The sequence below is a fragment of the Eleginops maclovinus genome, chromosome 3, assembly GCF_036324505.1.
Source record: "Eleginops maclovinus isolate JMC-PN-2008 ecotype Puerto Natales chromosome 3, JC_Emac_rtc_rv5, whole genome shotgun sequence".
Lineage (NCBI taxonomy): Eukaryota > Metazoa > Chordata > Actinopteri > Perciformes > Eleginopidae > Eleginops > Eleginops maclovinus.
Genome location: NC_086351.1, coordinates 24,374,615 through 24,398,420, shown reverse-complemented (window position 1 = coordinate 24,398,420; position 23,806 = coordinate 24,374,615). Strand labels below are relative to the sequence as shown.

At 40.5% G+C, this 23,806-nt stretch overlaps 1 protein-coding gene across 3 annotated transcripts in view; it reads left to right on the top strand.

Annotated features, from left to right (window-relative positions):
• Positions 1–23,806, top strand: part of cdk14 (cyclin dependent kinase 14) — a 211,664-nt gene that overhangs the window by 153,224 nt on the left and 34,634 nt on the right. For all 3 annotated transcript variants that reach the window (XM_063879977.1, XM_063879976.1, XM_063879979.1), the window contains one exon: positions 2,520–2,669. In XM_063879977.1, coding sequence (XP_063736047.1) covers positions 2,520–2,635 — 116 coding nt within the window. In that variant the 3' untranslated portion in view covers positions 2,636–2,669. The remainder of the gene's footprint in view (positions 1–2,519; positions 2,670–23,806) is intronic.

Sequence of the window (23,806 nt, the reverse complement as noted above, 5' to 3'; positions counted from 1 at the left end):
CCTTAAGCTGGTATTCATTAGCGGTGTGGAAGCCCGCTCAGCAGACCTGAGTGTGCCGCTACTGACATGGTGGTAATTTTATTGGAGAATTCCATTTTTAATTCCCTGCGATTAGGAATTCTCAGCATTAATAATCCTGTTATCAGCACCCAGCAGGTTGTCATGTCTGAAAAGAATCAGAGAGCGGCGGTCACTCACAGAGGAGGGGGAGAGAGATGCTGCTTTTGATTTCTGTCATGCTTGCTCGGTCGCTCTGCCTCTCTATTGTGCGGCACATGTGACACAGCTGAGGGAGAGAATTAAAACCGTTTGGAGAAATGAGGACAGGAGTGGATAAACACAAAGTCTTCCAATGTGTGTGTGTGTGTGTGTGTGTGTGTGTGTGTGTGTGTGTGTGTGTGTGTGTGTGTGTGTGTGTGTGTGTGTGTGTGTGTGTGTGTGTGTGTGCGCAGATTTGCCTCTCGCAGTTTTGTGGGGGAAGGATGTGTCAAAATTATGCAAATTAAGTGACTGAGATAAAGAACTGGCTAATTACTCCAGCTGTGAGAGTCAGACTGCAGCCGCAGCATGGGGATAATGTTCTAATGGGAACAGCCCAGTGCAAGCTGCTCTACAGAATCAGCACTAGTACTACCAGTAACACAGATGTCATATATGTTGGAGAAATGAATGCTTTCAAGTCCTCAGTTCTCGCTGTAGGGATGAACAGTATGCTTTCTATGGCCAACTGTTCACGCTATTGTCATGTGTATTATGGATTTACCAGACAATACCCAGACAGATTACCAGGGACAATGGGAGAATTACTGAGACAATGGAGCTCCGGAGGTTTCTGTTACCCTGAGGATTGGATAGTGGCATTTTTAATTTGATTTCAGTGGAAGTGTGTAGGTGCCTAGGGGAACTCTCTGCTGTCTCTCTGGACAGAGCGTCATGGATCCGGAAGTGGGGAACTGTTGCTCTTTTTGCACTGCCTTTATTTACTAGAGAGAGCGATTTCAAATCCATTTTCCCCGTTAGGAATTAGAGCTAAATACACTTTTGGATCCCCTTTGTTCACCAAAACGAACAATGAGCCAATGGAGAAGAGTTTTGAGTGTTCCCTTACCCTGAACTGCTATCTGTGAGCTGGCCACGAGGATATAAAATAGAGAGGCATGTCCCCCTAAGAGGTGCAGGCAGGGGTACTGCATGTGGTGAAAAGGACAGGTGCATGCTGGGCTTCAGAAAACATAATAAGTTGCAGCCATTAACCTTAAAAATGAAATCATAATTTGATCAAATATGCAAACACACAAATGATGCCCATATCATTTGATTCAGTGTGAATTTGTGAAATTTTGTGTATCGCAAAAGCTATCCAGGAACAGTTGTCTGTACATGCATTGGTATACTGCATTCAGGAACTTCTATTAGACAGCTCAGCACACTTTAATGGGGCCAAAATACAAATAAATATAAGCATATTTCAGAATAAGTTGAATTCCCGGTGAATCACATTAAAATGTAGTGAGTGCTTAAATGACAAACAAAAATAAAAGTTACATCAATAGAGAGCTGCAGGAATGACTCCGTGAACCTGGATAAAAGTTAGCATTTATCTATTCCCTGGTCTCGAAGTCAACCGTTTTTGAACATGTTTTAGATAGCCTAAAATAACATCTATGGTAAACACTAAGGAAAGAGTTGTCAGGGTTTGTTCTATGTCAAACACTGCATCAGTAAATACCTAAATGGTGAATGTCTGAAGCTTTTATGTGTCATAAAAACAGCAGTTGCTAAAAGATTACTTTACATCATCAGCATAACATTACAGCCTAACATTAGCTATCTACTTCTGGATTGCATTTATGCTTCAAAAACCATAAAGTGGTTATGTGCAGATTATCCTGCTAAACCACATAACTATCATTATTAATAATTAGTGTTTGTTTGCTAAAGATCCTATTTCCTACAATATTCAGAAATTCAAACCAATCCAATTTTAACAAGGGAGACCTTGCTATGCTAACTTGTTAATACACCAGTTTATAGAGGTTCAGCTTTTGTTTTGGCAAATTCCTGAATTTAAATTAAGTACTAATTAGATTATATTGAATCAGAGTGTTCAAAAAATGCCGTCAGTGCTGTCTGTCACAATCAAGCAGAACTCACGTCTAAATCTGTGGGCCAGGAAATGACAATCAGAGACAAAAGTGAAGTGATAAGACAATAGACACTTCTCTTTGAAACATTATACTCAGTATCCGGTGCAGTATAGAATCTAAAATAGCAATTTTCAACATTATTATAATTTAAAAACAAGTGAGTAAAGTTGAAGCATGTCATGTACCAATTTAAACACCTTTAGAGATACGTATGACAGCAACATTTAAACCCTAAGAAGCTTCTCCCTGCAAAATAACATTCAACTCTTCTTTTTTTAACCTACCATATCTATGTCTAACTCCTGACTGAGAAATGTTCCTCTTCCTGTCAGCCTGCAAACTCCTAACCTGCCTGCGTCTTCTCCCCTGCAGTGTCTTCTATCTTCACCATACCAAATGTCAAGCTGCAGACGGAGAGCGGGGACAGCATACAGGTGTGTGCACGCAGAAACAGCCACGGGAAGGCTTCCTCTGGCAGCAAACACTGACCTGAGGCAGCATCCTGCACCGGCTGCCTGACAGGTACGCTCTCATTACGATGCGAGAGGCACACACACACACACACACACACACACACACACACACACACACACACGGGACTCATGATCAGGCATGGGGATTACATAGATATAACGAGGTTATCAGCATACAAAAGAAGTAAACTGTATTCCATTACAGTTATATTAAGAATAATAAGTAATCAGACTACTGTAACATCTAAAAATATAGAAATAACTTGCAGGATTAGCGTAACATTACATTTTGAAATAAAGATCGATATATCTACAGCTCCGGAAAAAAATAAGAGACCAGTCCAAATGTTTCTTACATCTTTATCTCTACATGAATGGCAGCCATTCCAGTGTCTGTTGAATTCCAACACAGAGAAATGTTGTCAGTAGTTTATAGAATACAATTAAAAATATATATATAATTTAACTCAAAGACATACCTATAAATAGTGAAAACCAGAGAAACTGATAATGCTGCAATGGTCTCTTGTTTTTTTCCGGAGCTGTAAGTAGACATACTGAATGAATTTCCTTTAGGGTTTGTATTGAGGTTACTTTAATTCTTCTTTATTTTAAATACATTTAGTTTTTAATGCAGTAGCTGGACACCTGATTTATAAAAAAATATACAGTTGCTTTTGATGAATAATTAAGCTTAAACAGCATGTGTAAACTCTTACTGTAACTACATTTTTGATATCAAATATCTTGGTTTCTTCTTCTGTATGGTTACATTGTTACACACACTTAGTGAAAGTAAATAGCATGTTATAAAATATGGCTCCGCCCACTTTCCAGGTGAAAATACCATTAGAATGAAGCGGGAAATAATAGTTGCACCTCAAACAACAAATAAATTACGGTGTCTTTACTTCCTCTCCAGAGAAAAGGAGAGTAAAGAAAGGATGTAATTCAGAAATCTCAGTGTAAGCCTGCTGCCTGCCACTAGTCCACCGGCAGACCCACCGGCAGACCCACCAGACATCCATCCCCTATTTATTCTCCGTAAAAACAAAGCTGTCTCTGCTGTCTGACCAGACATTTGACACAATCTTCATATTTCTGGATTCATTATACCCTTTCTGACCAACAGAGATATTGTTTTCTGGCATCACTTTAACATTTGACGGGGAAAATCTGCATTAAGAGAGAGCAGAGACCCTGATACCTGGTTCAGACAAAACCCTGTTAGATTAGGTGACTGATTACATTTTGGTAATGTATATATATTGAAGTATAAATATAATTGTAACAGAGTATATTTTAATAGTACCCTGGTGCTGATCTGTATGGCTGCAGTGCTACAATGGATCATAGTTACGGCTTATTCTTTGGTCTTTATCTTAAAATATCTGCAGAGTCTGATGTGTGGCATGAATTAATTTAGCCTTATCTACATCTGAGTGTAATGTTCTGTTTTTAAAGTCATCCTCACATTAAATATCCTACCCTGGGGAAAGTAGTGCATGCTAAGCGTGCCTTGCATCATAGTTATCCACGTCGTGACCTTGAAACAGAAGAATGTGTTTCTGCTCTTTCTTCAGGGCTCAGAGCACGCTGAACAGATTTTAGCTCATGTGGATTATCCTGCTTTTGGCTGCTTCAACCATTTACAGAGTCTTATAAAGTGTGAGAACAAAAGAGTGATTCTGACACGGCAGAAGTGATGCTCAGGCAGTCAGACTAAAGTAAAACTGGAAAAAAAATTGTACTTTTCAACTTAAAAAAGGGTAGCAGACACGGCTTATTCCAGGCGTTCTCTTTTTGAGTAAAACACTTATATTCCTCATTTTGGTACAACGCAACCCACATACACAGCCTTTAAGAGACACGTTCAATTACCCTCAAAATAAGGAAAAAGTCCAACTCAGAAAGAAATAAAAAAGGAATAGAACTAGTTTGATCAAAATAAGAAATGAGGTTATCTGACTTTATGAGCATTGAATCATTTTGTGGGGGCAATTTAGAATCTTGGCATATAAAATGAAAAGGATGAGATCCAACATGATTAATGTGTTTATGTATTGTGTGTCACAACCATGAACTACACGTTTATATATTACAGTTATGAATCTCAAATTTAAATGATTTGATCAAAACTTTATCATTATTATAATCAAATGTTATATTTATTTATTTTATTAAAATATAGAGAGTAGCAATTCTTACTATTCTTTTTCCTCCAGCCTTTTCTTCAGTGATAACATGTTGGGAAGCTGATTTAAAATATGTTCTAAAGTGTTTTACCGTCAGTATGTAGTTGTGTTTGAATTCCATCATCTTTAAAGTCAAATTAGTATAGAAGTTTGGTGATACAGCACCAGGGAGGAGAAGAGACATTTTAAAGTTAGCAGTTTAATTCATCACACTGACAACTCTCTCAACACTTTAGTGCCTCCCACCACCCCAGCCCCACCCCAGCCTTTGTGTCACTGACGCCATGAGATGTGTGCTGTGTGCACTGAGGCAGAGAATGCCATAATAGATGGAGGAATGGCTTTGAGCTGGAGAGAAGGGTGTCCCTTTCTTTAGAGATGGGGGTCTCTTTCACCCCTCAGATAAAGCTGCACTATTTGCATGTAATAAGAGGAGCAGAGGCCAGGCAGGGGATAATGCCCGGCCTAATGATGGACTCTGGATAGAGAGCACTGAGGACCAGATTATATCTGAAATTACTGACAGGTGTGGACACACACTGAACACATCATCTCAGAATATCTGCAGCGTTTAACTCTGAGTGTTTCCTCTATAACATGTGCAGACTTCTTCAAACCAGGGGGAAGAATCAGTCAAAACACCTTGTATTTAATATTCCAGGCAGTACGTTGAAGGGAACTGATCTGGAGGTTCTGGAGCTTCTGTGTGTGTGTGTGTGTGTGTGTGTGTGTGTGTGTGTGTGTGTGTGTGTGTGTGTGTGTGTGTGTGTGTGTGTGTGTGTGTGTGTGTGTGTGTGTGTGTGTGTGTGTGTGTGTGTGTGTGTGTGTGTGTGTGTGTGTGTGTGTGTGTGCGGGGTGGAAGTCACCCCACTGAGAGAGCTGTGTCCTCTCAGCTGCTGCATTTACATTGAAATCAGCCTCTTTGTCCGGGCTCGTCCTAAAGCCTGGGAGAGCTGCACTGATAGCAGCCTAATCCCTGTGCACACATTAATACACTGACAAATTACAGCAACACATGCACACAGCCATTCATAACATAACTCACGCACATATTTCAACTCGAGTATTTACAGTTTCAATGAGTAACAGACCCTAGATAAAAAAAACAGTAAACACAACCAAAATGCACAATATTTTTTGTAAGTCCTTAAAGCAGTTAACATGGTAGTTAGTACGGAAGGAACTACAATGATACAACTATCAGTGGAAGCATAGCAATTTCACAGCAGCTGAGCAGTCGTTATGCAACAGTTCCTTCCGACAGGGTTGACTTCCACAACCTGCTAACTTAAAGTAAGCACTGTGAGTACATAATCATAACTCTAAACACATTTAACTATGCATTAGTTGCAAAAACATTCATTTCAGGACTAAAAATGCTTCATCAGGGTGGACATTTTTTAATATGTGTTATTTTGAGTGCACTTCCTCCCATACAGCACCATGACCAAATAGACCACTGACATGCCATCGCCTTTTTGTAGTTTATTAGCACATTTGTAGGTTTAAGTACTAATGGTTAGGTTTTTCTTCTGCGTAGGAAAATGGGAACATATTATTAACCATTAATGTTGTTGCTATGGTTACCTGCAGCTTAATAGTCCTTATGCAGTGATTTAAAACGCTGTCAAACCGTCGGCCAGACAGAGGTACTTTCCTTAGATTTCAGAATCAAAATGGATTGACTCGTCCCACAGAGGGTGCATTTATATTGTAACAGAGACAGAAAAAAGAACACTGTTAGATAAAGAGCATGCACATACCATGTTTACCTGAAAATTCTTCAAATGTACAGACGTCCACATTCAGATAGATAAGTAAGTAGCAGGAATGTCTATAAAATAAAATAATAGTAACATGGAGAATGAAGTGCGGTACACAACACACTGCAAAGTATAATGAGCACCTCCAATACGTAACTTCATGTTATATTTAAATACATTTATATTAACCTATTCTTCAAGCACTGCTTTTCTGGTGGAGTGAAATCAGAGTAAAAAGAGGTGACGGAAGGGCAACAGGGGAAGGGTAGAGGGAGGGAATGGGGGGGGGGAATAAAGGAGAGCTGGAGCAGAGGCTTGCGGGAGCAGGACAGGGTTTCTTTTTGTTGAGGCAGCGTTGTATTATTTATAGGAGGTGGTGGAGGCAGGCCGCTTCAGACGAACAGAGCAAAGAAGGCGAGCAGCCCCTCTCTCTTTTGTAGGGATATTCCCAGTGGGCAGGCTTTGTGCTGGCTGGATGGCTGCCTTTTAGGAAAGCCGGGCAGCTATTGAGCTGAGAGTGAAGGCCGGGCCTGACTCGCCTCGCTGAGACACAGCAACACTACAGCACCACAATGTGTGTCAGTGCTGTGGCCACAGAGCAAAAGAAAAAAAGGACGGGGGGGAGTGACAGAGGACGGGGGGACGGAGTGGGAGTGTTTGATTTTGGCAGGAGGGGGGAAAAAAAGTGGTGAGAAAAGAGGTAGAAGGAGTGGTCTGAAAAACATGGAGGCAGGGAGGGAGAGGAGAAGAAAAGGGGGAGAGAGTCAGGTCTGCTTTACAGTACTGCATCGATCCATGTTTATTCATGACTCTGCATTATTCACTAGATTAGCTGATGCAACCCAGTGCTGAGGGGAAGCAATGCCCCCCCCCATCAATCCTCTCAGTGACCACACAGTTCAACTGCGAGTCCCAACAACAAGTGTGAGACAACTGCCCTGTCTCTGAGCCTCAGCACTCGGCTCACACTCCAGGCAGAGTGTGTGAAGAATGGGACACAGTGTGCTCACAGTCAGAATGCATAACGACGCATCAAACATTGATCCAATCAGGAGCAAAAAGCAACATTAAAGAGGGAAAATCAACAGCGCCTCCATCCAACATTCATCTACAAACCCGGTCTTCAGAAGGATGAAATCATTGCTACAGACATAGAAAAAGGTAGATATTTGACATCCCTGGTGTTAAATTATGGATTGTTTTATTATGTAAGATCTTCAAGCTTTAATAAGTATTAAATAAGTAAAACAAATAACACATAAACTCCTATGTGAAATGATAAAACGTTTTTTCATAGTAATCTCCAACAGAACGCTGTACGGAGACTTAGCGTCTTTCAGCTCATTGTTTTGGCTCCCACTCTCCTCCACCTGTTTCCAAAGAAGAAGCTTTCATATAGCAGCTGTGCACTACCTGTTCATATTTTACGTAGATAGGTATTGGTAGTAAAAGATTAATCAAGTGACAATAAACACAACTCCAAAACAAGCTGTTGTGGCGTTAATGGGCAACAGTTTGCCCAGCACCTTTAAGGTCATAATATATTAAATGTGCAAGGCTACCTTACTGTGACTGCACCAGCTGGTGCTTTTCAAAGGTACCACCGAGCGAGATAATGCTAAAAGGTGGAGGTAATAATAAAATCCATCTCTATCGCCTTCCGACCTGCCCTTTATAAATAGCCAAGCTACCATCAATAGCAATTTGTATTTACTAGTCCCAGACGCTAAGATAAGAAGTATTTGATTGATCCAAATTTGGGATTTCTTTGCATTGCAGCAGCATAAAAAGACAAATACATTAGAGAAATTAAAAGACTAGAAATGAACAATTCAAAATGTAAACATCTCAACAGAAATAAAATAGCATTAATTAATTAAAGAATACATGTCGGACTAAAAATGTACACAAGATACACTGCCTGGCCAACAAAAAGGTCACACTCTAATATTCGTTGGACCGCCTTTAGCTTTGATCGCAGCACACATTCTCTGTGGCATCGTTTCCACAAGCTTCTGCAATGTCACAACATTTATTTCTGTCTTGCATTAGCTTTTTTTTAATCTCGTATTGATGACGGGAGATTCGGACCACTGCGCAAAGTCTTCTCCAGCACATCCCAAGGATTCTCAATCAGGTTCAGGTCTGGACTCTGTGGGGGCCAATCCATGTGTGAAAATGATGTCTCATGCTCCCTGAACCACTCTTTCACAATTTGAGCCCGATGGATCCTGGCATTGTCATCTTAGAACATGCCCGTGCCATCAGGGAAGAAAAAATCCATTGATGGAATAACCTGGTCCTTCAGTATATTCAGGTAGTCAGCTGACCTCATTCTTTGGGCATGTTGCTGAACCTAGACCAGACCAACTGCAGCAACCCCAGATCATAGCTCTGCCCCCCACAGACTTGTTCAGTAGGCACTAGGCATGATGGGAGCATCACTTCAGCGGCCTCTCTTCTTACCCTGATGCGCCCATCACTGTGGAACAGGGTAAATCTGGTCTCATCAGAACACATGACCTTCTTCCATTGCTCCAGAGTCCAATCTTTACGCTCCGTAGCAAATTGAAGCTGTTTTCTTCCGATTAGCCTCACTGACAAGAGGTTTTCTTACGGGTACACAGCTGTTTAGTCCCAATCCCTTGAGTTCCCTTCGCATTGTGCGTGTGGAAATGCTCTTACTTTCACTATTAAACATAGCCGTGAGTTCTACTGTTGTTTTTCTACGATTTGATCTCACCAAACGTTTAAGTGATCGCCGATCACCATCATTCAAGATTTTTTTCCGACCACATTCCTTCCTGGAAGATGTTTCCCCACTGTCCTTCCAGTTTTTAATAATGCGATGGACAGTTCTTAACCTGATTTTAGTAGTTTCAGCAATCTCCTTAGATGTTTTCTCTGCTTGATGCATGCCAATAATTTGACCCTTCTGAAACAGATTAACATCTTTTCCACGACCACAGGATATGTCTTTCGACATGACTGTTTAACAAATGAGAAGCTACTCACTGCATCAGTGTGTGTGTGTGTGTGTGTGTGTGTGTGTGTGTGTGTGTGTGTGTGTGTGTGTGTGTGTGTGTGTGTGTGTGTGTGTGTGTGTTTGTGTGTGTGTGTAGTCAGCCATCACAGGTCGGCGACAGGACACGGCGGCTCTTGAGCAGCACTGTGTCACTTTGAAGATAACAGCTGCAGGCAGAGCTCCTCTGTAGTGTCCGGAATGTAGCGGTGCCAGCCATTTATCCACACACACACTCGCCTTAGGTATCATCCGAGTGACCATGCAGCAAACCTTCATAGCTATGTCTCTTGAACGTAAAAGCACTATTTGTCCCCCGGTGTCTTTTCTACTCAAGCCATCAGTTTCCAAAATGTACAAAGTCAACAGGACAGGGGATAATATTTTTGTCTCTGTAGCGGGAAGAAATAGATTTGTCCATAAAAAAGGTCCATAAAACGACCTGTCAGAAAGTTTTTCTAGGTAGAGGACAAAGTGATTTAAAGTATATCCCCGCTGTGAGCCGGAGGGGGGGGAATAGGATGTGGGGGGAGGAAGGATAACCGCAGGCATAGCCTTAAGAAAGGCAGAGCCTTCAGTCAAATCAGCCAGTTCTCCTTTCCCCTTAGCTTTCATAACTTTACACATTTGCCCGTTATATAGGCTTTCACTTCATCTCATCCTCCTGGAACATTATTAGAATCTCTGCAGAGTTTAATGCATCCACTTTACACTCCTGATTATTTTTTTACCATCTTTATCCAGCTTTTATGGACATGCTGTTTGCAATACAGGCTCTCATGATGCCCTGAAATGTGGACGTGCACAGAGTAGGAGCTTCAGTTACGTGTCATGAATGACTGAATATTCTCCTATGTGAGATATTTATGTTGCATGTACATCTTTTAATATTAACTTCTCATGAGGCTGCATGGAGTTCAGATTAAGATGCGTTGCCAGGCTCTGGGCTTTCATCTTTACTTCTTATCATTCTGTCTTCACTCCCTTCCTGAATCATCATGCAGTATCTGTCATTTGCCAACACTCAATACTTCCTCTACACTCACACAATCCAGAGCAGGTCCAATCAGTGTGTAGTAACCAGGAACACTGGAGCGGTTAGCTACAGTACACTTCCTCTGCAATATCTGAGCAGACCAGTGGTGGAATGAAAATAAGCACAGTACTTTAATTATATTGGACATAATGGTACTTTACCTAAGTATTTATATTCTATGTTATATACTTACAATAATAATAGTAATACATTTTATTTGTAACGCACCTTTTATTACTAAAAGTAATCCAAAAGTGCTACAGGGGGCTACAATAAATACATTCAAAAAACACAAGTTTAATAGAAGGCTTTTCTTTTTAAGAAAGGGTTTTTGATCCCTTCTTGATCTGTTTCATTTAGAAAAGTCAGCTTTTTGAAAACCAACATGGCTCAGGTCAAAACTTTGTTTCAAAACAAAACTCCTCATCTCTTCCCGACATGATTTGACATGAAGATGATTTGCTACCTTTATTTTTCACTGTGATATTTGTTCTCCTACTTCACTGCACTAGTTACTTTTTACTTGAAAAAACACATGATATATGATACAATGTAGTACTGTACTAATAATATACCCAGTATTTCACTGGTATTATGTATACTAGTATATAAACTAGTAGAAGTATTTAAGTTAATTGTCAGAAAATGGGCCCCAGTCAAAAACTACAACTACATTTAAATGCCACATGTATTTGTTAGTCATAAAAACAGGAAATATATTTGATATATAATATTCTAGTGAAAAGAGCTATTCTGCATACTGAATAGATTTAGTTGATAATAGTTATATAAACTACTGTATTTCTAAGATTTTAAATTCAGACTTTTAACTTGAATCGTAGTATTTTAAGACCAAAGAATTTCTACTTTTGCTAACTGAAGAATCTGAATACTTCTTCCACCACAGACTCTTCATCAGCTCTTATTACATGCTTTTTCATCATCATCAGCAGCAGCAGCAGCAGCAGCAGCAGCAGCAGCAGTAGCAGCAGTATCACAATCATGGCCCTCGTCATCACAGTAGCAGTGTATAGTGAGGCAGATGTGTGCGAGTGTGTGCTGCTGCACTGCTTATCTCTGTCAGAGTCTGTTGGGGTCTAATTATCCTCGAGCCCATTTCAGATCTTTTTTTTCCTTGAAAATTAATTTATGTATGTTGGGTCCGGGTAGGTTTTCCACACGTCTTTAGTGGGGGTAGTAATTCTACCAACAGCATTAGAGGATGGGTTCTGTGGCAGCAGTATTACTATCTGCAGTGGAAGCGCTGGAGAGGAGATTCTTTCGGAGCAATAATACGAGAAAACAGAACCAGGATGCTGGAAGCTGGACCTAGGTCTTGAAGGGTCATTGAAGGCTTGGCCAGGGGAACAAACAATATTTGTTAGTAAAAAAGCAGAACACAGAGGAGTGTTCACGCTGTACGCCACTGTGTGTTCTGCTGAACTGTACTCTGCATATTGAACTGACTCTCGGATGGTCAGAGAGGTATCTGTCTGAATGTCCAAGACTCCAAAACAAAGGAGAGACCTACACCTGTTAGTCTCTGCCTGGAGTGAGCTAGCTGTGACCTACTTTAATGATTGCTTGCATAAAAAGACAATGATATCAAAATGAGCTTCAGGTCTCACTTTTAAATATAGCATTACATGTAATAACTGCGACTCAAAATATTCTTGAAACCTTAACTCCAGCAAATGAATATCAGATGGTGCTCACAATCAGCAGCAGAGAGAATGTGTAGAGCACAGAGGGCGAACACAGCGACTCATGCAGGACTCTATTACAACACCACGCATGTATTTGTTTTATCTCCCCCCAAAATACAATACAATATACTAGTGTTTTATACTTGTGATTATTAATGTTATTAGGATTTTTGAAATTATTGACTCCACTTGAGTGGTGGTGTAAACATAACAAATCTAAGAAAATAAGTTACAGTCGTTGCTAACGGAGCGCTAACGTTTACATGTGTAGAAATGCTTCACCGACACAAACTCACTTTCTGTGTGAAGATGATTGACAGCTGAGGGAATTGGATGTGATGATGCATGATCTGTGAGACGGTCAGAGAGAGGCAGACTTATGCAAGGCTAAGAGAAGTGATGGGAAGGTATATAAGAGGAGGAGGAGGGGGATTGGGGAGGAGGGATGCGGTACACACTAGAAACTTTTCTTAGTTGTTGTCAGGTCCGAGTCTGAGAGGAAAAGCAAGAAGATGAGAGGACAAAGCCAGGGAAAGAGGAGGGTAAGAAAGGAGGGGGAGAAGCCGGACAAAGGAAGAGGAATGAAGACAAAACCAAAAGTAGATCAGGCTGAAGGAGGAGAAAAGAGGTGAAGGACAGAATGGGAGGAGGAGGGTTTAGGGAGGAGTCGATTGATTGTATAATTTGTTGATCAGTGGGTGCAGCAGATGCATCAAGCTGACATGTAGGAGGAGATCTGACTCCATTACCATGAGTCTATAGTCACAATAATACTCTCCTTTCACTCTCCCAGCACTCCATCTTCCACCTTTATGAAGCGGATTATTCATTCATTCCTCCATAAAGTCAAAGAAAAACCCTCTCAGTTTCTCTCTGCAACATGCACACAGTTACCCTTCTGAGGAGAACTTTAAACGGATAGAAGAAGAGGAACAAAGTGACAGCAGTCAGGTGCCTCCAAATAGCTGCAAACAAATCTCAACAATGCAGGCTGTTTCCAGACGAAGTGCTGTACCGTTTTCAATCTCCGTGATCTCCCAGTTTCCCCCCCCCCACTCTCTTCTTCTCTCTCTACCATATGGCTCTCCCTAATGAGCATTGCACATGTATCTCCTTCCTTTTTTGCTCCTCCAAAAAGAATAAAACAAAACAATTTCTTTCTTATGTGCTGCAGCCAACAGCTCCTCTGCAGCAGCAGATCTGGAGCTTCTTGTCTCCGCTGAGTGAATGAGTGGTAAATAAAGTATGCTAATGAGTTTAACTCTGCGATTAAAAGCACTGTGGGATAATGAGTAAGGCTCACATCAATACGGAGAAGGAGGGTTCAAATGTTGATGCATATGCTGGATGTATGTTGCTTCCTCCCCTCCCTGGTTTTCTGTGCCCTATTTTCTGAGCAAAGATGCACAATTTCTTACAGCATTTACTGAATGCTTATCAGAAATGATTCAGTTATAGAACACAGCAGGGAGGTCAAAGCACAGTCTCGTCTCAGTTACACACGCGGTGAAGCAGAGGGAAATGCTAAAAAACAAGATTAGAGATAAGGTATACTTTTTTTATCAAAATGTGCTAAATGTTTCCATCACAGCAGCCTAGATTGAGAAGTAAATTACAAAAAACTAACAGTAATGAATACATATATACGTATCAGCAGTAGAGTATAAGCAAAATACACAACACAGTGAATATATTGTATACAGCTCCGGAAAAAAGTAAGAGACCACTGCAGCATTATCAGTTTCTTTGGTTTTATTATTTATAGGTCTTGGAGTTAATAAAAAAAAAAAGTTTTATTGTATTCTATAAACAACTGACAACATTTCTCTGTGTTGGAATTCAACAGACACTGGAAAGGCTGCCATACATGTAGAGATAAAGACTCAAGAAACATTTGGACTGGTCTCTTGTTTTTTCCAGAGCTGTATACGTTGAATACACAAAATAAATACACAGAGTAGAAGGCAGTGTACATTATGCTGGTCCAACCTATCAACCTCCCAAAATGTAAACATTGAATACAATACACACCTATAGTTACTGCAGGTGCATTGAGGACATGTCTCCTTACTGAGCAGTTTTCACCATGACTGCAGAAAGCGTAACAGAGATTTGACCCACTTTGCATTTTTTCTGGCAGCAGAAGTGACTTCACTTTTTTTATATTTAATTATCTAATTTGAAAGCCTGTTCAACCCAGTCAGCGACTCTAACAAATAAAAAAAAAGGAAGTATTTCATTAAAAACAATCTGCTGAGCAATCAAATATAGTTCTGCATGCGCCAGAAGCACAGATCAGAAGTTGACCAGTACCTGGACCTTTATGACTCGCCATGATCGAAACACAGCCTGAGATTTGAAGCAAGATTTGAGCTTCCCTCAAAGATGAAGTGATGTGCTTGCTTCTCACCAGGTAAATTGTTTATTTTTATGTTAAACAAACTCAAAATATGTCATGGAAGGCCAGTAGCACCAAACATAAGTAGCTGACATTACCAAATCAACATAACTTTTAAGTTTAAGCAATAAATACTAAACACTCTACCAGCATATGAACCATATCATTAAATCAAATTTCATCTGCTGTATGTCCTCCATACTGAGACACCTTTTTTACAATGTAAGCCATATTAAGATAGCCAGTAAACACTCTCAGGGGCGAATTCAAACTAACCCTAACCTGCACAAATAAGACAAAAATAAACAACTTGAATGTAAAAGTACTCACAAACAGTAGATTGCATCCCTAACCGTGCTGCTATAAGCAAAACGTGTCTCACTGCTCCTGTGCTCCTCTCAAATATGTGAAGAAGGTAAAACGCAGACATTTTATGCACAGTCACTCGCTTTCTATGAAAATAAGTCTTGTGCAATTAACACAGATAAGCACAAACAGCCACGCGGGGAAATCATTAGTGTCTTAAGAGTTGGAGTGCATTTGAAATCGGGGTCATCCTCAGATTTCCATCATGGTATATTGGATCTCAAATACTCTGTCCCTTTTCAAACGTTTTGAGGAATGCCTCTGCATCTCATAAGTCCAAGGCCAAAGCTTGTGCTCTAATCATTTCATTTGTCGCTTCCTCAGTTGTTCTGTGGTCTTGGCAAAGAAGCAACATCTGCAGCTGCAACACTTCCAAGCTTATTTGTGCTGAAATAATAGCTTTTTAGAAACAAGTTTTGAGAGTCAAACTTAAAGGTCCCCTATTATGCAAAATGCACATTCTGATGTCTTTTATACATAAATATGTGTCCCCGGTGTGTAAGGAGACTCACAAAGTGTCAGCAAATACAACCCTCTCTCTTTTCCTCCTTACCCACATCTCTAAAAACGGGGGTACAAACGAGCTGATCCAGATTTACTGTCCTTATGACGTCATATCGGAAAAGTGGGCTGGCTTTACATTGAACCCCTGGCAACGTCCCGCCCACGTAACACGTCTCAACCTATCGTACCCCATATACAGTGGTGAGCTAAATCCCCTCCGCAGCACCTCTGTGTGTGTGTGTGTGTGTGTGTGTGTGTGTGTGTGTGTGTGTGTGTGTGTGTGTGTGTGTGTGTGTGTGTGTGTGTGTGTGTGTGTGTGTGTGTGTCTGTGTTCAGCAGGATGTCTGCAGGAGGGACTTAGAGTTGTTGTGTATATGATACATATAATGTGTCTGTTCTAGTGGTAAACACTGAGAAGTGTTTCAGAGATAATGCTGGATGTGGTTTGGAACATAATATGGGGTTTAATCACGGCAGCGTTTAGCTGAGTTTCTCCCGGTAGAAAACTCTCTTCAGAGGAGAGATCATGACGCTCCAAAGGGGCGTGGCCAGCAGCAGCTCCAAAGGGGCGTGGCCAGCAGCAGCTCCAAAGGGGCGTGGTCAGCAGCAGCTAGTTCATTTAAAGCTACAGTCACAGAATCAGCACTTCAGGAACAGGGCTGAGATAGAGGGGGATCAGGCATGCTGCAATGGGGGATCTGTTTGGTATTTTGAGCAAAACACTTCACAGACAAGTTTTGTATAGATATGGCCCTACAATATATTGTTCAAATATAACATAATAGGAGACCTTTAAGGTTCCAATGATTTGTAGTTCATGGAACTACATATTTTGTCTTTGTGAATTGAACCAAGTGATGTTTCAGCTCACAAATTTGATCAGTGTACCATTTTTTAGTTTGTCCGTAACATCAAATACCGCTGGAAGAATCTCTTTGTGTGTGTGACATCACAGACCTGGACTGATCACAGAATTTATGAACAGGAACCTCTGTTTCTTTTTTCCCTCTAGTCCCTCTCCTTTTCCCTTTTCTTTCTGTAAATTTATGAAGTACATTCCTAAAGCCCGGAGACAAGCTGAAACATTTTCAACTCACATGGACATATCTTCTCCAAAGTTTGCACAGCTCCTGATTGCATGCAATCCACCGCTCCAGCTGCAGCAGACAGCTGTTCTCAGTCAACCGGCTCAGACAAACTCATTGAGGTAGTGGATAAAGACAAAAAAATAAACTAGCTGATTAATATAATAATACATTTAGCAGCTAAACTAGGAGATATGTTGCTTAGGAGTCGGTGAAGAACAGAAATGATAAAAGCAAAGTGAATCTTTTCCTGTGGTTAGACTCTAATGTTGTGTCTGGCTGTGTAAACGCTCATACTTTCTGTAATTATTTGGCTGCCTTTGTATTTCTTTAAACACAAATCATATCAATGTGGGCTTGTCCTTAACAGAGATGATCCTCACACAACTCCTCAAAACAATCATTCATTTTCTTATCCTCATCTTCTTCTTGTTCTTGGCAAACCAGCAAGAGGTGTTGGACTGGAGTGTGGAACAGAACTGGAGCATGCGAGAAATAAAAATTCCTTGTAAAGCTCAGATGCCAAACTTTCATATTGGCTTTAGACCAAACATTGACTGTATGGTGCAACGCCACTCCAAATAAGAATTCATGGAACAAATAACACATCAGAACCTACGACAGGAGTGGTTCTGGTATGGGTTTACTCGTGTACTCTGATATCTGATAGTTTTTTCTTAGCCATTCCACAATTTGATGGTTTCTGTGCAGTTTAGAGACACACAACCATACCCACACAAGCACAAATCAAGGAAATTAGAGGTTGATGAACGGCAGTGATGCTCAATGTTCCAGAAGTTGTATTCCATCAGAGAAATGTCCCTGCCTCGTCACAAAGTCTACAAGAACGCGGTTGTCCTTGAAGACCCTGTTGATTCTTGATGTGCCATAGTAATGCACATTCCCCCTTTGAAATCTGATTAAGAAGCCAATCTGAAGGGTGCAGTGTGTGGACAGTGGAGCTTTTGTCCATTGAGGAGGAAGTTAGCATTTATCTCCGTCTGTGAGTTCACGTGTGTGTGGGCCGACTTCACGCTGTATTAGTCTGCCAATTAAAACATCTGTACTGCTTTCATTCATGTCATTCAAAGGGTAAAGGCCCTGTAGTGCACCCTAGAGACTCAACATACTGCTTTCAATATTTATCGAGCCTTGAGGGGCTATGTGAAGTTTGCCCTGAAGACTTCTCGGTGAGGTCACAAAGTAATTGAAATCAAAAGGGTTTATCCTCTTAAGGTGCTGCTAATGTCTTCACTATTTCACAATAACATGGTGATATTGTGATCAAAGTTGGACCTGGCTGAGCGTTACAAGGCTGAAGAGATGTACGATCTTGATATTGGATTTGGTTTATCCTCAGGGGAGCGTTAAGTTCAATGGTAATCTGTCTATTGGGTCTTGTCAGTTACTGTTTACAAGGGAGATTCAAGACAAAAGAACAAGGACTGGTCAGGAGAGTTGGAAAAACACAAGGAAACATCTGATTAGAGCGAGAAGTAATTACTGTAAACCTGCTGGAGCTACATGGATTTACATTATTCAATAGTTAAACATTTCTTTTCTTTTCCGTAAAGCTCAATGTTTAAAAAGTCCATTGTAAATGAAATGTGCTTACCTGCTTTCATGCATGTATAGATTATATTTCTTCAGTTGTTGATTCTTACTGGTATTCATTTGTCGCAAACATCCTTGTTAGCTTTAAAAGATATATATAAAAAAAAGAAACATTCATTTTCTTGCTGTTTTTGTTAAAAGTGAATTTAATATTATTTAATGTTATTATTTAAGTGATTGAAGCAGGGAAACCAGTGTTCTTTATGATATAGTATGATCAGAATACAATTAAATAAATGCTGGAAAGGATACTGTTGCCTGGACATTGGGATCTGTTGAGATTGAGTAAAAACGGTGCAGCACTTTGTCAGGAAACAGCCTCATGTGTTGAGATTTTTACATTTTCCTGCAGAAGATTTGCCTACTGGTTCCCCAGAGGCACTTTCATTTTGAGTGGATTTACTTCTTTATTTTGGTGCTACAATACAGAAAGGCAATTTGTTAGATATATCTTATATTGCCTAAAGCGTTGGATGGATGGGCAGATGGACCAATCCATTGACCAATGTCAATATCCGATTGGTTCTTTATCAGCAGTTGAGGAACTTCTACTGCCTGGTGTTTTTTCTTTTAAATTTGATAAAAGCCTTGGAATGGTTCTAAAGGTTAACTGTAATTCCATCAGATATGACTCTGTATGTGTATTATCCTGAGCTGGATAGGATACCCCCCCTGAATAATAAGACATCTGAGTTTAACATTTAAAAACAAAGATGAATGCTTCTTTGGTAGGAAATGAAGCAAAACACTTGTCAGCTTTAATCCAAAAGAGTGGACTCACACTTTACCGTGTCTCTCTGACTGCTGGCTCCAGGATGGGGGTCTTGTGACTGTACTGCACCAGATCTGTTTTTCCCAGCATTCATCAGCGAGCCCAGGCAGGAAATCAGCAGGAGACTGACTCGATCCGAATTGGACATGACTCACAAATGATACACTCTCCATGAGTCTGCATGTTAACAGCACACTGCTGCCCTGTGTGAGTGGCCTGTAAACACTGGGCCCAGTATTCATGAGCCCACACTGCAGGGAAGAGAGTGTGAGAGAGAGGAGTGTTACAGGAGAGGAAGGGGACGGCTTCCCCTGGATTCTGTCTTGAAGCTGTGTCCAGTTGTATACCATGTACTGATCTGCTAAAACAGCCAGCCTTCAATTGTTGATGTCAGGAGGGCGTACGCCCCCACTGAATAACTGAAACGCTGACTTTAATGAAATGGGTGATGTCAACAGATCGGGTTGATTGAAAGCAATACAAATAAGTTTGTACAAAATATATTAGATTCAACTTAATATTATTGCTTTCAAATAACTTTGTACCGTTATGTGAAATGTGTTGACATAATACATTTAATTCAAGCCAACGGTTCAGTTGTTGCAGTGAGATTGAGTCGAGCGCTTTTGTTCAACCCTACTGACGTGTTCGGTTAAATCTGACTGATTTAATACTTTCATCAATCATAAATGTTGTGTTTTACATTTGATTGCTTCAAGGCCTTATGACATCCTCCACAGTAGACATTTGAACATATAAAACAGCTGATCACCACGTTCATGGAATTTTGTGAGGTTTAGTCAACTTTGTAACACATTTAGGGTTTTTGCTCAAAAATGACCACCATAGGAAATGAATGGGTAACCCTAGATTATGTTCAACAGACGGTCATATTAGACTGGGAGCACCAAAATAAGGGGGGAGATACAATCCCAACAGGAGGGCTAGAATGTTGCACAGATATCTTGCATATTTTTGACATTTTCGCAGAATCAAACAGGAATCAATGCACGTTTCCTCATTTGCAAGAGGATTTAATGAGTTTTTGTTGTTAATCAAGTGTCAGTGTTTCTGATATTCCATAGTATTCCATGATCACGTCCCTCCTGGCATTCATTGGTTTCCTTTTTAGTTTTATGTCCGCTGATGTGAAGCCAATTCATTACAGGTCAGTGACGGATCAATAGAGCAAAGAGCTTTGGGTCAGTGATTGTGTTGGATTCAGTTTTGTCTGTTGCTCATCCTTAAACCAGGAACATTGCTGTTACACTCCAAACAATTCACATTTTTTATTCAGGATATGTTGGCCTTTTGTAGTGAGGACTAAAACAACATGAACACTGTGTCTCAGAAAAGGGAACAGGTGTTTCACTGCCAAGATTTAATCTTAAAATTTTTCTTCTGTCAGCCCTCACTATATCTTATCTTATCTAATATATTTGGGCTTTTTGTGAGGTTTGATATCCCAAGGCATTCCATTTATATTGCACAATCTTGCAGTGCATGAAGTCCGTCCTGTGCCAATGGGGGGGAGTGTTGTGTTCTTAGGAAAGCAGAAAGTAAGGGAGTGGAGGTCAGTCGTGGATGAGTGAGTCTCAAACCTTATTGCACAATCCAACAGTGAATATTTTAGTTTACACTTGTTTAAGTGCCTAACCATAACTTATTTCCATGCACAGATATTGTAGAGAGACACTGTCTTAATCTTGTGTTTTGCAGAATTGTTCAAAATCTATGCTCTGTGGGTTGAAAATGCAGTCTTTTGACATTCTACTCATCTTGTGTTATCTACAAAATATATTTAAAGTGCCCCCATTTTACAAAACATATGGTATAAACAGATTATAGACAGAAATACTACTGCATCCAGTGCTGGCCTTCAGTTACTCTTTGGGGAAACAGGTTCTTACACCTGCACACACCCCCCTCCTCACCCAGCCTGCCAGCCCCGGCATGATGCCTGAGTATCTGATCCCGCAGCAGCCTGACAGGCAGAGCTTTATCTGGGCCGTGCAGGGCTGAGGGACTGGCTCTGCTGCAGCAACACATTCCTCTCCCCCACAAACCCCCCCCCCCCCCCCCCACACACACTTTCACACTGCTCTATATCAATCCTTCTTATAGTCGCTTGTTGTTTACTCCTGATCATTTCTTAACTCTCATAGACCGCTTTTCTGATCAGATGAGTTTAGCTAAAGTTGTTTGGAGTTTTATTAACTTGCAAGCCATCTGAAAAAAGCGTTTCCCACAGATCCGAGGCGTATGTCGCTGCTTTTCCCTGAACGTGTACTTGCCAGCGTGTATTTCCCGCTAAAAAACAACAATTGAGGGATTCCATCAAAGCTGTGTTGACAAATCAAATGTTGCTTTTATACTTACGCAGCCAGATTAATTTCTAAGCAAGACTTTACCAACAACTTACATTTTCGCGGCGAAAAGTGGAAATGTTCAAAACTGGTTCACAAGTGAAAACCAGTTCCAAGCCGGCCATGCATCTGCCTGGAAGGAAAAGTGGTAGTAAGGAAGTTCTGGAGACTGTCTGTTAAATGCACCTTAAATGCTTCAATTAACAATAAAACTCAACATTTTGGAACACATGCCCACAGGTGGAGAATGCATGGAAGTTAAAGTTTTGAATTTAACCAGTTTAATGTGGTTTTATGGAGAAGATGGATGGGTTTGTGTTGGATTAATACAAACTAGGCTCAAGCCATTGGTGCACGGTATAATAATTTCACAAGTGTTCTGTCCTAGCAAAACGTTGATAAATGAACAAAAGAGTTGAATAAACTTCAGTTTGTCAAGTACTGGAACTCAAGAGAGGTTTTATAATACAAAAAGATGTAACCTGAGGACATACACTCTGAAGGCACACATTGCTGTTGTTTGATTCGAATCTCCAAAGCTTTGCGCAGCATAAATAATATTATATTGATATGATCTCAAACTGAAGTCCTTGACTAAGTAGATTTATTCAAGTACTTTACTTCAGTATTTCAATTTTTTGCTACTTTGTACTTCAATTCGTACAATTCAGGGGTAGTTGTGTACTTTTACTCCACTACATGTATTTAATCCCTGTAGTTACTTTACAGATCTGGATTAATGATGGTAAATATAATCAGCCCTTAAATCAGACTTTAGTTCACCTGGAGTAAATCCAGCAGCTACCCTGCAGTATACAAAGCCATTCAAACTAGCTGCACCTTTACCAGCTCTGAGAACACTTTAATGATCAATCATTATAAAACATATCAGAGATATTATTCTGAAATGGACCAATCAGACAATGACTACTTTTACTGTCGCTACTTTAAGTACATTTAGATGAGAATACTTTCTACTTTCACTGGAGGAACATTTTGAATACTTTTACTGTGACAGAGTATTCCTACACTCTGGTACTTCTACTTTTACTCAAGTACAAGATCTGAGTACTTCTACTTTTACTCAAGTATAAGATCTGAGTACTTCTACTTTACTCAAGTACTAGATCTGAGTACTTCTACTTTTACTCAAGTACAAATCTGAGTACTTCTACTTTTACTCAAGTACAAGATCTGAGTACTTCTACTTTTACTCAAGTACAAATCTGAGTACTTCTACTTTTACTCAAGAACTTGACATTTTATTTATAGACAGTAAGAACACATCAGGTCTTGGACACACATCCATCATGTGTTTTATAGCCTCATTGATTTCAGACTCCTCCTGGTTACCTGAGGCCTGTCTGGCTTCAGCAGAGTCTCTGAGGTTTCCTGACAAAGCCCCTCACTGCTGATCCTCCGGGCTGATCACAAGTGCTCCGCCCTGCAGCCCTCTCCCTGTCTTCCCATGCCCCTGCCAGTCTGCTCTGTAATGGGTTCACTCTCCCATACAATCCTTTCACTCCTCAATGCTCTGAATATCCCTTTTGCTTCTTTTCTCTGTTGCCGGCAGCCCCTCCTCCTCCCTCACAGCCTTCTCACCCTTCCTCCACCCCTCCCTCTATCCCTTTAGGAGTGTGTCCATGAGTTTAGAAGAGGGGGACTGATGTGTTTCTCAGCGGCTGGTCTTGTCTGATGCGGTGAGGCCACCTCTCTCCCACGGGGAACATGTAATGTTGGACTGTCTCAATGAGCCTCACACTGAGCCCTTTGCCCTTGGCATGGAGGCAGAATCAATTCATATCTGTTTGTAGATGGTGTCGGAAAAACTTTACAAACAACCCCCACATACTTTATTTATCAAGCAATGGATATCTTCCTGTGACATACTGATCTCAGAGCTGTCAATAGCTTCTGTTAACAAGGCTGAAGCAGAAACACTAGAGGCTATACATCTGGTCACTTCCTCCATGTAAAATGATTGCAGATCACTTGCCACCCTGAGGTATTGGAAGATGGTTAGGGCAGGACTAAATGTCAACTAAAAAGATGACATTTTATGTAGAAAATTAATGGATTATGTATGAATTCTACAGTGTGTGATAGAGGAACTTACATGATTGCTAACAAGCATCATGTATGATGTTTGAGAAATGGCAAGAGAGGTGGGAATGGGGGAGAGATAGGGTGGCATGGGTAAGGGACTCCTAATCCTATTACTTTCCTTTTTAATCTTTCTCTTCCTTTTTGTATTCTCGTTTACATTATGTGTATCTTGAAAACTTCAAAACAATAACAAGTTGGTCACAGAAAACTAATGCCCTATTTCCACCAAACTGGTTCCGGTTCAAGAACCGTT